Consider the following 16725-nt stretch of genomic DNA (forward strand, 5'->3'; position numbering starts at 1 on the left):
AGGAGAGGGGACAGGTCCTCTTTAAAGTCCAATATCTGATTACTAATGCAGGCTGGGATGATGAATGTCATGGCTTTAGGGAGATCCAGTTCCTTTTCTGCTGTCCGCTTGCCAGCCATGAAACTGCCCATATATTTTAGATGGCTGTCGGCCAACAGCTGTTCCTTCCGATTCCCCCATATACAGTGCATGCACGCTGGGTCGGCCTAACGTTGAATGTTGCCCTCATGCGGTACCTTCTATTGGCATATGCCCCTGGCAGAGAATTCTCACCCCCGGAAAGAAAGGATCGGCAAGATGAAATTCAACACGCCCGATCCTTCTTACCCCCGACATCTGCTGTTGGGTAGAATTGGGACACCCGCCAAACACATTAATCGGTAGGTTTGGCCCGTTTTTATCTAATGTATATGTGCAGTTGCCACACCCATAATATTGACCACGCCTACTAAAAACATCCAGGGTGTGCGTGTGCCCCATAAAATAAACTTGTTTGGGAATCCCCCGAAACAGGGAAGATGTCCCAAACGCCTAGCAGAGCAGGAAAGCCTGCTGTCGACGTCTATTGTCATCCACCACTAGGGGGAGCTTGATATAGATTTATGTTCCTTTCGTTGTATTAATATGTATGCAGACAGCTCCCTCTTGTGGCGACATAACAATCTATTTAATTTAATAATTAAAATAAGCAATGACCAGACGCTGTGTATTTATTTTATTTAATGTAGATGAGTCACATCTATGTGAAGATTTCCTCAAGTTGAATGGGACACTTGGAAAATCTTTAACTCTATATCGATTACATGTTCTAAAAGAATATGAAACCCTCAGCCTGAAATACATAACTAATAAAACCAAGAAGAAGCTCCTGGTCCACAATCTGGGGAGCAACAAATCGCAACATCTCCCAAATATTTCCCACAATAAATACCAGTTCAAGGATTCATCAGTCCTGATCCACCATCTACAGAAAGACGATGAAAAAGATTACGAGCTCTTGGCTGAAACGAAAAATGGAGACGAGGACTTTTGTAACATTAAGGTCAAAGTCTACGGTGAGTTTCTTCATTTCGTACAGATCGGGACCGACTTCGGCTACACCCAGACGTTTAGTTGCTTGACTTTTTTTTTTTTTTTTTTTTATGCAGCACTTTATCCGAATAAATAATATAAAAGTTTAAGTTTCATGTTGATGGGATATAAAGTTTTTCCCTGTTAAGCCACGCCTCTAAACCCGCCCAATCTCCGCCCATACACACCTAGTTCAGCCCACACAGTATCATGCTCCCATAGTGCCTCCCCACAGTATAATGCCCACTATAGCTGCGCCCCAGATTGTATAATGCCCCATAGCTTCCCACACACAGTATCATGATCCAATAATGCCTCAGCACAGTATAATGCCCCATAGCTGCCCCCACACTTATAGTGCCCCCTATACACAGTGTAATTCCCCATAGTGCCCCTACGCACTGTATAATTCCCCATAGTGCCCCTACACACAGTGTAATTCCCCATAGTGCCCCTACGCACAGTGTAATTCCCCATAGTGCCCCTACGCACTGTATAATTCCCCATAGTGCCCCTACGCACTGTATAATTCCCCATAGTGCCTCCTACGCACTGTATAATTCCCCATAGTGCCCCTACGCACTGTATAATTCCCCATAGTGCCCCTACGCACTGTATAATTCCCCATAGTGCCCCTACGCACTGTATAATTCCCCATAGTGCCCCTACGTACTGTATAATTCCCCATAGTGCCCCTACGTACTGTATAATTCCCCATAGTGCCCCTACCCACTGTATAATTCCCCATAGTGCCCCTACGCACTGTATAATTCCCCATAGTGCTCCTACGCACTGTATAATTCCCCATAGTGCCCCTACGCACTGTATAATTCCCCGTAGTGCCCCTACGCACTGTATAATTCCCCGTAGTGCCCCTACGCACTGTATAATTCCCCGTAGTGCCCCTACGCACTGTATAATTCCCCGTAGTGCCCCTTGCGCACTGTATAATTCCCCGTAGTGCCCCCTGCGCACTGTATAATTCCCCATAGTTCCCCTACGCACTGTATAATTCCCCATAGTGCCCCTACGCACTGTATAATTCCCCATAGTGCCTCCTACGCACTGTATAATTCCCCATAGTGCCTCCTACGCACTGTATAATTCCCCATAGTGCCTCCTACGCACTGTATAATTCCCCATAGTGCCCCTACGCACTGTATAATTCCCCATAGTGCCCCTACGCATTGTATAATTCCCCATAGTGCCCCTACGCACTGTATAATACCCCCATAGATGCACCCATACAGTATAATGCCCCCACAGCTACCCCCATACCATATAATTCTCCCACAGGTGCCCCCATACAGTGTAATGCCACCATAGTGCCTAATGGGAAAAATTTTAAAATAAATACTCCCCCCTAACCAAGTTTCCGTGACTAATGGAGGTGATCCCTCTGCTCCTCAGCTCTGTGCTTGGCTCAGTCAGGCGCGATGACGTCACTGCACTCACGGCCGGCGTTACACAGTAAATGCTGAAGCAGGGAGATAACGGTTCCCTGCTTCAGCATCGCATTCAACTGTATCTGCCTTGGAAAGATAGGAGGCATGCGCACCGTTACCCCTGCATAGTGCCACTGATTCTCCACAGATGCCGTCTAAATACCAGTCCCAATAACACCCTTCTATAGTGTCAAAGGTGCCCCCACAAGAGTGCATGGCACAGAAATACCCCCCATGCAGCGCTACATATGCTCCCATAGTTCTAGACTGGCCGTACCCAGGCTGCAAGCCGTGGGGAAAGGACACACGACTAGGGGATCGGGGAGGAGCTGGAGGGGTGGGATCGGGGAGGAGCTGGAGGGGTGTATCCGGCACCGGAGCGTTGGGCGCCGGTTTCCGTTTAGGACAAAGCCGGAGATGTGTTCCATCCTGATTTGTTTTTGCTGCAGTTTTTGCAATTTTGTGGTTGTTTTTGCAGTGTCGCGGCAGTGGGTAGGGGTTGTGGTTCCTTGGAGTTTTTGGTAAATTGGTGGGGAAGGGATTCATCATGTGTATGGCGCCTCCTAAATTATACAAATATTGAGGGTCTGACTTATTTGGGCTCCTTCTGGGTAGTGTCCTGGGGTGCGGGTGTGACTCATTTGCCATCTGACAGGGAATTTGGGGGGGTTGGCTCCGCTTTAGTAATAGGTATTGTTAAATGAGGACCGAACTCTATAATCGCTCCGTCATGTTTGAGAAACTCCACCGCAGGTCAGTTTCCACACTTGATTTCTGTCCCGTGTGTAGGGGGTCTTACAGGTTCTGTAGGGTCCACCAATATATGCAGAGCTTTCTTGGACACTACAGAATCTGTAATCTTTTCAAACCGAGAAGGGTATCTGACAACTTTGTTCCCGCAATCCCGCTGCAGTCACCTTGGCATTTGGAGTCCACTGGCAATGACGTTACCTGTAGACCTGAGGTAGGTAAAACTTTCTAGTTAGGGACATGGAAGCAAATCCCAGTGTTTTTCTCACAACTTTTTTATTTTCCTTGTTTTATCTATTTTTCTGTTATTTTCATTGGAACAGAACAGATCTCACATTTGACGGTCAACGTAACGGAGGATTCTCAGAACAACACCTGTAAGATCACCATGAAGTGCTTGGTGCAGACCGGGGAGAATGTGACTTTTAGTTGGATGATGGATGAGAAGAACCTGAGTGACAACAGCAGCACATTGGAGGTCCGCATCACTAGTGACAATGCGAAGAGCACCTACAGGTGCACCGCCAAAAATCCTGTAAGCGAGCGATCAGGTGATCATACATTGTCGTCTGCGTGCAACCCAGACAAAGGTAAGAACAATTTGATGCCAACATACAAGTAACCCCTTATAGTTCCTATGAGCGCTGTGAAAAAGCGGTCCAATTAGGGACCCATCCCCTCCCCCATGAATGGTGTGACGCTGCACACGGTTCACAATATTAGCCTAACATGCCGCCCAACGTTCAAGTATTGCAAAGAGGGACAACAGATGTGGCGCGCAAAGGCAGATTTTTGCCTTGATAAGCCACGCCCTAACTCCGCCCAAAAAGTTCAACCCACAGTATCATGCTCCCATAGTGCCTATCCACAGTATGATGCCCCCACAGTGCCCCCAAACAGTATAACACCCCCATAGTGCCTCCACACAGTATAATGCCCCATAGCTGTCCCCACACATAGTATAATTCCACATATCTGCCCCTAATACAGTGACTCCATAGCTGCACCCATACAGTATAATGCCACATAGTGCCGCCATACAGGATAATGCCCCCATAGTGCCTAATAAAAAATATATATTCACCTATCCCCGTTCCCACAACTAATGGAGGAGATCCCTCTGCTCCTCCGGTCTGTGATATGAGTGGCTCGGCGCAGGCAGGCTCGATGACATTACTGCATCGCGCCTCTGTGCTGAGCCGTTCCCGGCCGGCGTTGCGTAGTGAATGGTGGAGCGGGGAGCTAACTACTCCCTGCTCCACCATCGAATTCAACTGTATCTGCGTCCTGAGGATGCAGATACAGTTGAAACCGGGACATACCACCGGCTGTGCGGGACACCGTCCAGAATCCGGGACTGTCCTGCTGGATCCGGGACGGTTGGGAGGTATCATGGCAGGTAGCATTGCTTAAATGTCATGCGATTGTCCAAATCCATAGAGCGGACTTCTTTCTGCCTGAGACTCTTGCTGTCAGTGAATGAAATGACACCTCCTCAATTTCAGTCTCTAACCTTGTGCCGTTAAACGGGAGGTTACAGCAGCACAGAGTGTTTCAAGGGAGCGTGACTATGTTAGTGTGGCAGTGTCCTAAGATGTGGAAGGAGCAGGGTCCCCAGCAGCACAGAGTATTTCAGGAAATCGACCCGTTGTGAAGGGCAGTATCATGATCTGAAGGGAACAGAGACCAGTGTGATTCCGGAATGTATATCTTCTATTTCTGGGAATATATGTAAAGATTTCCAGACATATCTGCGGACGATACGAGGCAGCGTTTCCTATGGGGCGTTCTTCAGCGTGGCACCTCCTTCGCTTTGACTTCCTGTGCTTGAGGATTTTGTCGCACACTCAGGATGTCTCGCTGCGCTCTGGGAATTGAACCAATTATCTTGCCAGAATAATCCACTGGGGGTATCGCTGAACGAGACTAAAATAAAATCCCAAGCAGAAACCCTTTGTGGAAGGAGTCCATTGAACTAGACGTTCTCCCACAACATTGTCATTGTCGGCGCCGCCTCCCCTTCGTTCTTTTCCAGGCACAGCGCCGTACATTATGTAGCGGCTGTGCCTGGTATACCAGCTCTCTGCAGATCAGTCCCAATTCAAGCGAAGGCACTGAGCTGCAATACCAGGCATAGCCACTACTGAATGTGCGGCGCTGTGCCTGGAAAACTACAAAGGCATCACTGCTGACTGCAGCGCCGCGGCCTCTTTACTCCACCGATGCCCCCACTAATCTGATATTGATGGCCTGTGTATCCTATTGCTCCAGAAAATGTCTGTCTGGTTCCTAATTAGACCTCAACTTGTATATTATTTTATGATTTAAAGGGGTAGTCCACAGGGTTGCCACTAGGCTGGTACACCACTGGACCAGCCGATACGAACACTCGGAGGATGATAAAAATAAATAAATTTTTTGCCGTTTTTCTTTTGCATAATAAGACCGGTTTACAGTCCGGTTACTTCATATTTGGATTAGATACAACTGCTTTTCCAGGTCACCCAGTCCTAGGAAAGTCCGCACAGTCAGAACAAGGTCAAGTGTGAGCTTGGTGCCGGCAGAAGAGAGACCGAGACTTGTATTCAGCAGCCAGACATTTGCACTGCGCAGCCTCAAAAGTCAAGAGCAGAGGAGGAGGAGGATGGTGATGAGGGAGTAACTGGGAATCCTTTACATGTGCTGGTATTTTTTGGATGGAAGAGGTGGCTATCCTAGTTGTCCAGAATTAGGAAAACGCGGCTGGTTTCTTCCAAAAATAGTGCCACGCCTGTCCACAGGTTGTATGTGGTATTGCAGCTTGACAAAGTAAATCTTTCACACAATGAATCATAAGTGTCCCCATACCTCCCAACCGTCCCGTATTCAGTGGGATAGTTCCAAATTCTGGGCGGTGTCCCGCTGTCCTGGGCGGCCGGTGGTATCTGCGTCCTCAGGTAGCAGACACCGTTGACCTCATTGTGCCTGTCTGTGACGAGCCACTCCTCATAGCACAGAGTGGAGGAGCAAAGGGATCTCCTCCACTCGTCCTGGGAATAGGGTTAGGTGAGTATTTTTTTTTTTGTTCGGCACTATTGGGTCATTATCCTGTATGGGGGCAGCTGTGGGGGCATTATACTGTATGGGGCAGCTAAGGGGGCACTCTGCTGTATGGGGCAGCTAAGGGGGCATTCTGCTGTATGGGGAAGCTAAGGGGGCATTCTACTGTATGGGGCAGCTAAGGGGGCATTCTACTTTATGGGGCAGCTGTGGGGGGTTATATTGTGTGGGGCGTCTATTGGGGCATTATGTTGTGTGGGGGCACTATGGGGCATTATAATGTGTGGGGGGCAGATATGGGTTCAATATACTGTGTGGGCTGAACTAGGCACTGTGGGCAGTGTTGGAGGCGTGGCTTAACAGGGAATTAATTTGCCGCATTTGTTGTCCCTCTTTGCAGTACTGGAAAGTTGGGGGAGTATGGTGTCCCTCTTTGGTGATCATTTTACAGCCTAGACGGAAGATATTTTCAAAGACTGTTTTTACATTTTTAATGTACCTTTTAAGTGTTTTATCATTTAGGTCTCGTTTGGGCACTGTTCACATTTGCGTCGTTAATTTCTGTTATTCTGCTCCATCATAGGAACAGAACGACGAAAATTACAGCAGTGACAGATCCATCCCATGATAGACACAAAGGGGGCGTCCGATGGATCCCATTGACTATAATAGGGGCCGTCGTTTTTGACCGCGTTTGCAACAGAGATTCCTAACAGAGTCTCGAATGCAGAACTGAACACAGCCTAAACCTCATTCACCTCCCCTTAGACAGACCGTACCTTGGACTGACCATGCAAACCCACCAGTGCCCCCCGAAAATGAGTTCAGGATTATTATGCGGACATTTTTGGGCTCTGCCAGTATTAATGTATTTATTTATTTTTTTCCTAGATAATCACCAAGATGATAATCACTTACTGATATATATTTTGGTTATAACCCCCATCGTTCTTGTCATAATTGTGGTGGTAATTGTGGTCATCCTAAAGCGATGTAACAGGGGTAAGTGCCTACTCAGGGAGATTCTGAACAGTGTGGTATAACGTGGCTCAGCGCTCGCTTATATCGGACGTGCCCCCAGCCTACGCCCCATTTGAATCGCAAATAGTGCTTATGACTCCTGAAGTGGAAGTGGAAAATTGAATGGGGCCCCATTTGTTTTGCTGTTAAGCCCCTTTTTGCTTTTTACGCCCCTGCTGTATGCATTATCCCTCTCTTCGCTATCACTATGTTCATTATCCCTCTACTGTGACTTCATTGTGTGTATTATACCTGCACTGTGATATCATTGTTGTTTTTTCCAGTACTGTGATGTCACCGTGTGTATGTTGACACTTTTTTTTTTCTATGAATTATCACCATACTGTGAATTTACCATGTGCGTTTTTCTTGTGCTGTAACGTCACTATGTGCATTATCCCTGTGACATCACTGTATAATTACTGTGCTGTAACTTCCATTATCTTGGTATTGTAACACCACTTTGTATACTATCCCACTACTCTAACTTTACTGTGCACATTATCTCTGTGCTGTGACATCCCTATGCACGCTATTTGTACACTGAGCTGACTATTCTTGTATTGCGAGCACTTTGTGCATTATCCCTGTACTGTGACCTCACTGTGCGCTTTATCCCACTACTGTGACATCACTGTGTGCATTATCTCTGTGCTGTGACGTCACTGTGCGCATTCTCTGTGCTGTGACATCACTGTGCGCATTATCTCTGTGCTATGACATCACTGTGCGCATTATCTCTGTGCTATGACATCACTGCGCATTATCTCTGTGCTGTGACATCACTGTGCGCATTATCTCTGTGCTATGACATCACTGCGCATTATCTCTGTGCTGTGACATCACTGTGCGCATTATCTCTGTGCTATGACATCACTGCGCATTATCTCTGTGCTGTGACATCACTGTGCGCATTATCTCTGTGCTGTGACATCACTGTGCGCATTATCTCTGTGCTGTGACATCACTGTGCGCATTATCTCTGTGCTGTGACATCACGGTGCGCATTATCTCTGTGCTGTGACGTCACGGTGCGCATTATCTCTGTGTTGTGATGTCACTGTGCGCATTATCTCTGTGCTGTGACATCACTGTGCGCATTATCTCTGTGCTGTGACATCACTGTGCGCATTATCTCTGTGCTGTGACATCACTGTGCGCATTATCTCTGTGCTGTGACATCACTGTGCGCATTATCTCTGTGCTGTGACATCACGGTGCGCATTATCTCTGTGTTGTGATGTCACTGTGCGCATTATCTCTGTGCTGTGACGTCACTGTGGGCATTATCTCTGTGCTGTGACATCACTGTGCGCATTATTATTGTATTGTGACCATTTTGTGCAATATTCCTGTGCTTTAGTGACTGACACCTGGCACTGAGTAAAAACAAAAATAACTACTAACATTTCACTTCTGAACTCCCATGCTGGAGGTAGTCCTGGTGGAGTGGATTCTGAGTAATGCTATGGGGGCCCATCATGATACACCCTGGCTAGCACCATAATGGGGGAACCTTTGTGGCCTTTTGCTATGGGGCCCCCTTTCTTCTATGTACACAAATGATTGGTGCATTTACTTTAAAGAGAAAAACGTAGAAGTCGCTAGTATTTCGTTTCTTTTTTTACTTTTATTAGGTATGTGCAGCAAACAATACAACGATCCTGCAAGTATCTCCCAAAGTAGACCCCCAGCCCCCACACCAGTTTTGGAGCAGACTCATGAAGACCCATTATCAGTGTATGCCAAAGTCCAGAAACCAGAGGTATGAGTAGTGTAATGAGATATACAAGTATTTGCCTCCCAGGTGTTTTTCCTTCCTATTATTTCATATTTGTCACTTGTTTCTGATCTTTTAACGAAAAAAATCGAAATCTGTAATTGGCATTCGAGCGATTCTATGAAGAGTCTATAGGAACGTCCTGTTGTCTTCATCTCCGTCTTCTTTTCTATTTTTAAGAATCCACGGATCTCCTCGCTTGAATCCAAAAACCCTCCCGTTTCATCGGTGTACGAGCTGGCTGGTTCTTGTAGATATGACGCCGACGTACGGAACGTGGCAAATGCCGAGACCACGGTGTGTAAGTAAAATGCTGCCGTGGTGTGATGTCATGGCGGGGAGGGGTATTAAGCAGCGGCTACCCAGCAACGTGTGTCACGATGTGCACATGTGCCCTGCGTACGACTCTCTGAGAAAACCGCAGGAGATCTGCCATTGTCACGAAATGCATGCATATGGACTGATGAAGTGACAGAGACGACCACGCCGGCTTCAGCCCTCGTGATTCTAGATTGGAGCTCACCCGTATGAAGCGCTGGTTTCTAATGGAGTTTCCCTTTAACCCCTTCCCTCCGCAGCCATTATTTTGGATTTTCATTTTTGCTTTTTTTATTATTGGTGGGGTGGAATGGGACAAAAAAACAGCCATTCCTCCTTGTTTTTTGGGTTTAACAGGTTCCCGACCGCTGGCCGTAAATATACGGCCAGCGGCCAGGGTCTCTAAAGTCCGGCGTATAGTATATATACGGCCGCACTTCAGAGACTGTGCACGCGCGATCGCGTGCACACAGCTCTATGCCCTGGCTGTTGCTAACAGCCATGGGCACTGGGCAGAATGTCAGGGGTCAATCTTTTGGCCCCTGAACATGTGATCGCTGTGACAACCAATCACAGCGATCACATGCATTTCTGCATAGAAAACAGTGTGCACGCGATCGCGTGCACACAGCCCTGTGCCCTCGCTGTTACCAACAGCTCTGGGCACTGGGCAGAGTATCAGGGACCAATCTGATGGTCCCTGATCATGTGGTCGCTGTGAAAACCTATCACAGCGACCACATTTGTTTTATTTTGACTTTTCTGGCAGTAAATCTCCTGCCTCTTTTCTTCTCCTCAAACATTGTTTCAGTTTGAGGAGAAGAAGAGACTCCAGAGAATTGCTGCCAGAAGATTACAGTGAAAAAAAATACAGTTACACTAAAACATTCTCTGTATAGATAGATTTCTATCTATCTATACAATCTATCTATCCATCTATCTTTTTTTCTATCTATCTACCTTTCTTTCTTTTATTCTATTAGAATAGGCAGGTAGGGAGTATATAATTATATATATATCCACATATATATAATATATATAGCAATAGCGGTTTATTTTTTTGTTAGCGGTAGTGTAGATATATATAGCAGTTAGTTTGTGTGTTTTATAAAAAAAAAAAAAAAAAAAAAAAAATTTGTTTAGTTAGTGTTAGTGTTAGTTACGTTATGGCGAGGAAGTTGTTTAGCGCCGAGGAGGCATACGCCATGCTGTGGTCTGAGTCGGAGACCGCATCAGAGATGGCGTCCGAGATGGAACCTGTTTTAGGTAGTGACGATGACAGCGTCACTTCAGGTTCATCTTCAGGGGACGTTGTCCCTGATGCAGTCGAAACTGCAGAACATGAAAGCGCAGGGCCAAGTAGCGCTGTAGCACGGGACAGCCTGGTCCCTCCAGTCCAGGCTCTTGTATGGGCACCTGCCCCATCTTTTGGGCCTAGAATCCACGGATTTACGGCCACTCCTGGCATAACCGTGGACAATACAAATTTTGTCCAAATGGATTACTTCCATTTATTTATAACGGACGACATCCTAAATCAGATTGTCCACGAAACAAATTTATATGCCACTCAATATATAAGGCAGAAACCTTCATCCACCCATGCCAGAGATTGGACGCCCACCAATTTGCTGGAATTAAAACATTTTTTGGGGCTCACCCTAAATATGGGTATTGTCAAAAAGCCCTCCATTAGGACTTACTGGTCAACAAGACCCGCCCAAGCCACCCCAGTATATTCTGCAGTAATGCCCAGGTCTCGTTATGAGACAATAATGAGGTTCCTCCACTTCAATGACAACGCACAGGCCCCCCCAAGTACCGATGCAAACCGGGATCGGTTGTTCAAAATAAGACCGCTAATAAATTCCCTGAATAATTTATTTCTGCAACTCTACACCCCTGAGCAGAATGTAAGTGTGGACGAATCCCTCCTCAACTTCCATGGCAGACTTAGCTTTCGCCAATATCTACCTTCAAAAAGGGCAAGATATGGCGTTAAGCTCTACAAATTGTGTGAAAGCGGGTCAGGATATACCACCGCCTTCAGGATTTATGAAGGGCGGGACCGCACAATAAATGTTCCTGGATGCCCCCCTGATCTTTCCACCAGAAGTAAGATCGTGTGGGAGATAATGCAGCCTCTGCTTCACAAGGGGTACCACCTGTACTGCGACAATTTTTATTCCAGTGTGCCCCTGTTTAGGCATTTGCATGCTGCAAGGACTGGGGCATGTGGTACCATGCGCAAAAACAGAATTGGTTTTCCACAGCAATTAGTGGGGAAGCGCATGGTAAAGGGGGACTCCTGTGCTTATGCATCTGAAGAATTGCTGGCGGTCAAGTTCAGGGATCGCAAAGACGTGTATGTGCTAAGCACGATTCATACCGCAGGAACAGTGGCAGTGAGGGAAAGAGGGGCAACATCGGACAAGCACAAACCAGTGATCGGGTCCGAATATAACAAGTACATGGGGGGGTGGATTTAAGCGACCAGGTTTTACAGCCCTATTTAGTAAAACGCAAAACTAAAACCTGGTACAAAAAGGTGGCCATTTATTTGTTACAGGTGGCCATCCACAACTCATTTGTGCTCTATAAAAAAAACAGAGGCAGAGACACATACCTGGATTTCCAGGAGAAAATTATTGAAGGCCTCATTTTTGATGTTCAGGACACCCGAGAATGCCCCCAGTCTGAGGATGTCACGCGACTGACTGAAAGACACTTCATCAGTCGGATTCCCCCAACAGCAACCAGAAGCAACCCCCAGAAAAAGTGCCGCGTCTGCAGAAAAGACGGGCACCGCAAAGATTCCCGATATTTCTGTCCCTCATGTCCCTCGCAACCAGGCCTGTGCATTCACCCATGTTTTAAAAAATACCACACTGTTCTGAATTATTCGATTTTAGTTAATTTGTTGAAAATATATTTGCCCTACATTACGTTTTTATTTTTCCCCTGATTTTACTCCAAGGGTGAGGGAGGGAATGGGTGGGGGGTGGATGTCATGTTTGATGTTTTCTAAAGTTCATCTGCTGGAGAGCTCCATTTGCATTAACCTGAAATTTCTTATTTTAGAAAACCCCAAAAAATAAATTCCCATTATACCCCTAGATGAATATTTTGGGATTTCTGCTTCAAGAGCAGATATTTTGGAAGTGTTATAGAAACTCTGTTGAGTTTTGTAAAACCAGCTTTGAAAAAAAGCGATTTGTGAAATAATCTTCTTCTATCCTCCGCCCTCCTACATCTCTATGTGATAAATAAGGCCACATATTTGGTATCCCCGTGCACGGGAGAAGTGGAAGAATGTGAAAGGAGATGAATTTTGACCGTGGTCTATACCGTGTGTGAAAAATGCTGGCATAAACTGACGCATTTGCTAAAAAATTGCTAATTTTATTTTGATCCATCTTATTCAAGAAACTTTCAGAAGAAAACGGGACTGTCTAAAAATATGATAAACCCCTTGAAGGAAACCTTGTGGGGTCTACTTGTGTGAATGAAGTCATTTATGGGGTGATTCTAATGTTTCAGCAGCATTAGGCCCCCCAGAAAACAGTATGCGGCTATAAAATCAAGTGCAGAATTCCTGGACCGAAAAGGCCAAAAAGCCTCCTTTTATGCCAAGCCCTGGCACATGCCCGTGAATAAAGCACACATATTTGGTATCCCCATGCACGGGAGAAGTGGAAGAATGTGAAATGCGATGAATTTTGTCCGTGGTCCATTTTGTGTGTGAAAAAGCTAGCATAAACTGGCGCAATTGTTAAAAAAAAAAGGTAATTTTATTTTGTTCCATCTTATTCAAGAAACTTTCAGAAGAAAACTGGACTGTCTAAAAATATGATAAACCCCTTGAAGGAAACCTTGTGGGGTCTACTTGTGTGAATGAAGTCATTTATGGGGTGATTCTAATGTTTCAGCAGCATTAGGCCCCCCAGAAAACAGTATGCGGCTATAAAATCAAATGCAAAATTCCTGGACCAAAAAGACTCCTTTTATGCCAAGCCCTGGCACATGCCCGCACAGCGAATAAGGCACACATATTTGGTATCCCCATGCACGGGAGAAGTGGAAGAACGTGAAAGGAGATGAATTTTGGCCGTGGTCTATACCGTGTGTGAAAAATACTAGCCTAAACTGACGCATTTGCTAAAAAAGTGCTGATTTTATTTTGTTCCATCTTATTCAAGAAACTTTCAGAAGAAAACTGGACTGTCTAAAAATATGATAAACCCCTTGAAGGAAACCTTGTGGGGTCTACTTGTGTGAATGAAGTCATTTATGGGGTGTTTCTAATGTTTCAGCAGCATTACACCCCCCAGAAAACAGTATGCGGCTATAAAATCAAATGCAAAATTCCTGGACCGAAAAGGCCAAAAAGCCTCCTTTTATGCCAAGCCCTGGCACATGCCCGCACAGTGAATAAGGCACACATATTTGGTATCCCCATGCACGGGAGAAGTGGAAGAACGTGAAAGGAGATGAATTTTGTCCGTGGTCTATACCGTGTGTGAAAAATACTAGCCTAAACTGACGCATTTGCTAAAAAAGTGCTGATTTTATTTTGTTCCATCTTATTCAAGAAACTTTCAGAAGAAAACTGGACTTGCTAAAAATATGATAAACCCCTTGAAGGAAACCTTGTGGGGTCTACTTGTGTGAATGAAGTCATTTATGGGGTGTTTCTAATGTTTCAGCAGCATTAGGCCCCCCAGAAAACAGTATACGGCTCTAAAATCAAATGCAAAATTCCTGGACCGAAAAGGCCAAAAAGCCTCCTTTTATGCCAAGCCCTGGCACATGCCCGCACAGTGAATAAGGCTCACATATTTGGTATCCCCATGCACGGGAGAAGTGGAAGAATGTGAAAGGAGATTAATTTTGGCCGTGGTTCATACCGTGTGTGAAAAATGCTAGCATAAACCGACGCAATTGTTAAATTCTTGCATTTTTTTCCAATTTTGCCCACTTTAGTGAAAAAAAAAAAAATGATATATACTGACAAATGCCACTAAAACAAAGCCCTATCTGTCCTTTAAAAAGAGTGTAAAATTCAAAGATGAACTTTATTCACCTGCTGAGTTATAGTCATGTAAAGAAGCGCATAGCAAAATTGTGAAATTTGCTCTGGTCATTTAGCTGTAAAACAGCCTAGTCCTTAACCGGTTAATTTTTACGGCGTTCAATGTGCGGCAAAAATTACATATTATCTGTGTTCTGCGGGTCAATACGTTTACGGCGATACCAAATTTATATAGTTTTTTAAAAAAAAAATATTTTACAAAATTTACAAGGAAAAAAACTATATATAAAAAAAAATTGTTTTATATCGCCGCAAGAAAAATAAAAATTTCACTACTGAAAACTTTTTTTCTATTTACTTTTTTTTACACTTTTATTAGTCCTCCTAGGGGATTTGAATCGGCGATCTTCAAACCAGGAGCGTGCTGCATTTGGGGAAAAAAACGGCACAAACTAAAACACAGTTGTATCTAGTACATTTTATGTTTTGATATAGACTTTAATATAACATCTGTCAGCATCCAAAAAACATATCAAAAGGCTGCGTGTGAATCCAGCCTAAAGTTTAAACTGATGGGACAAGCCCTTTTAATAAATTTATATAATTGTTGCTGCATGCAGCCACCACTAGGGGGAGCTAATTGCCTAAAGGGTTATAAGTGTATAGAATTCTGTTGGAATCTGTATGCGGTGAGCTCCCCTAGTGGTGGATGCAGGAATAGGCTAGGACAGTCGCTTCAAGAATGGGAAGCAATTCAGTGCCTGTCCCCTCGCACCACGAGTCTCATTGCAGTTGATCTAATGCCGGGTTCTCCAGGGCCACTCTTTGCAGCCGCTCTACCCTCTGGGGGTTCCCTCCTGTGCAAGTTATTTCCTTATATAGACAAGGGGGTTGTCCTGAGAAGACAACCTCATTAATAAAACTTTATCGGCAATGTCCGTGTTGTTTTGACGTTTCTAAAATCTCGCAACTATTTACTACTGCGTTACTACGAGAAGGTGTCATAGCTCGGATTCAATCTTTGTTATTCACTGGGGGAACGTTATTTCCCGTAAGAACTTACTGAGGCAGCTTCAAAGCTTGTGTTCAGGAAATCAGACATCACCCACATCCTCCGCTCAGCAAAACATGTTCATACAATACAACCTGCATAATACAGTGTGGAGGTGATGGCTCCGCCAGTGTCAAGTACCAAGGTCTGAGCAATATTCACCTTTGTTCGGCAGGGGAGGAATCATTGGGCACAAGCACTAGAATAGTTTCCGTTTTTTTTTTTTTGCTTTGAAAGTCAAGTATACAAATTAAGGCTTTTCGGTGTTGGGATGTATTCACACATGCAGGTTTTGATCAGGTTTTTTTTCGAGATTTTTTTTATGCAGTTTTTGAAGCCAAATTCAAGGGTGGAACATAAAGGGAGAGAAAGTTTAAAGGACAGACAATAATTTGAAACGGCATAAAAAACCTGCATGTGTGAATATAACCTTCGACAAATGCCGTATTAAAATAAGATAATAGAGGTTTCTATCCAATCAGAACCTCCCCCCATCCCGCTATTAGAGAGGGAAACTTTAAAGGGGTTGTCTCAAGAAAACAACCCCTGTCATGATGCCCTATTAGGGCATCTGGGCATCATAGAGAAGTGTCCCCTCTGCTCGGGACCCCCCCCTCTATGGGCCAGATCGGAGAGGCGCTCTCTATAAACGGCTCCCGTTCTGGCAGGCTCGAGTCATTCTTGTACTACAAGGATAGCAGTTCATCTGAATGCCTGCCATGTAATACTAGATTTCCCCTGTAGTGGCCGCTGCAGGGGAAATGCCTGGCTGGCTGTGGCTTCCACCAGAAAAACCATCTGTTTTGCCAAGAGCAGGACCCAATACGATCAGATGATCGTCCCTGTGACCACATTTTGAAAGGGTTTTTTTTTCTGATTAGGCACCTCCTTTAACTACGGTTCTCTGCTCTGGAGGATCCTGTGCATTTTCCTTCTGGTTCCCCTGACACGAACATGATGGGGGGGGGGGGGTCCCAGCAGCGGTTCCCCCCCTTAATTAGCTTTATTGTGGAAGGCCAGCAATCTGGAGCACTACTCCTCCTATAATCTGGGAGAACCCTTTAAAATAAGTTTGAAGTTAGAGCTCCCCTTTAAATTATATATTTTTGTTTTTACTATTTCAGAGCAATTAAACATCAGCAGATTCCTCACGAGGTGAACCGAACTCCTTGGAGGAACCATCAGTGACCGAAACTTCTCCTTGCGTTGTCCGGTGCTT

General features: G+C 45.2%; 1 protein-coding gene across 1 annotated transcript in view; it reads left to right on the top strand.

The window, feature by feature from the left end:
• Positions 1-304: 304 nt before the first annotated feature.
• LOC142665030 (uncharacterized) overlaps positions 305-16725 on the top strand; it is a gene marked incomplete at its 5' end in the record, with an annotated part of 29595 nt that continues 13174 nt past the window's right edge. The window contains 6 exons of the mRNA XM_075844565.1: positions 305-380; positions 729-1055; positions 3590-3856; positions 7197-7307; positions 8963-9090; positions 9286-9406. Coding sequence (XP_075700680.1) covers positions 305-380; positions 729-1055; positions 3590-3856; positions 7197-7307; positions 8963-9090; positions 9286-9406 — 1030 coding nt within the window. The remainder of the gene's footprint in view (positions 381-728; positions 1056-3589; positions 3857-7196; positions 7308-8962; positions 9091-9285; positions 9407-16725) is intronic.

The sequence above is a fragment of the Rhinoderma darwinii genome, chromosome 12, assembly GCF_050947455.1.
Source record: "Rhinoderma darwinii isolate aRhiDar2 chromosome 12, aRhiDar2.hap1, whole genome shotgun sequence".
Classification (NCBI taxonomy): Eukaryota; Metazoa; Chordata; class Amphibia; order Anura; family Rhinodermatidae; genus Rhinoderma; species Rhinoderma darwinii.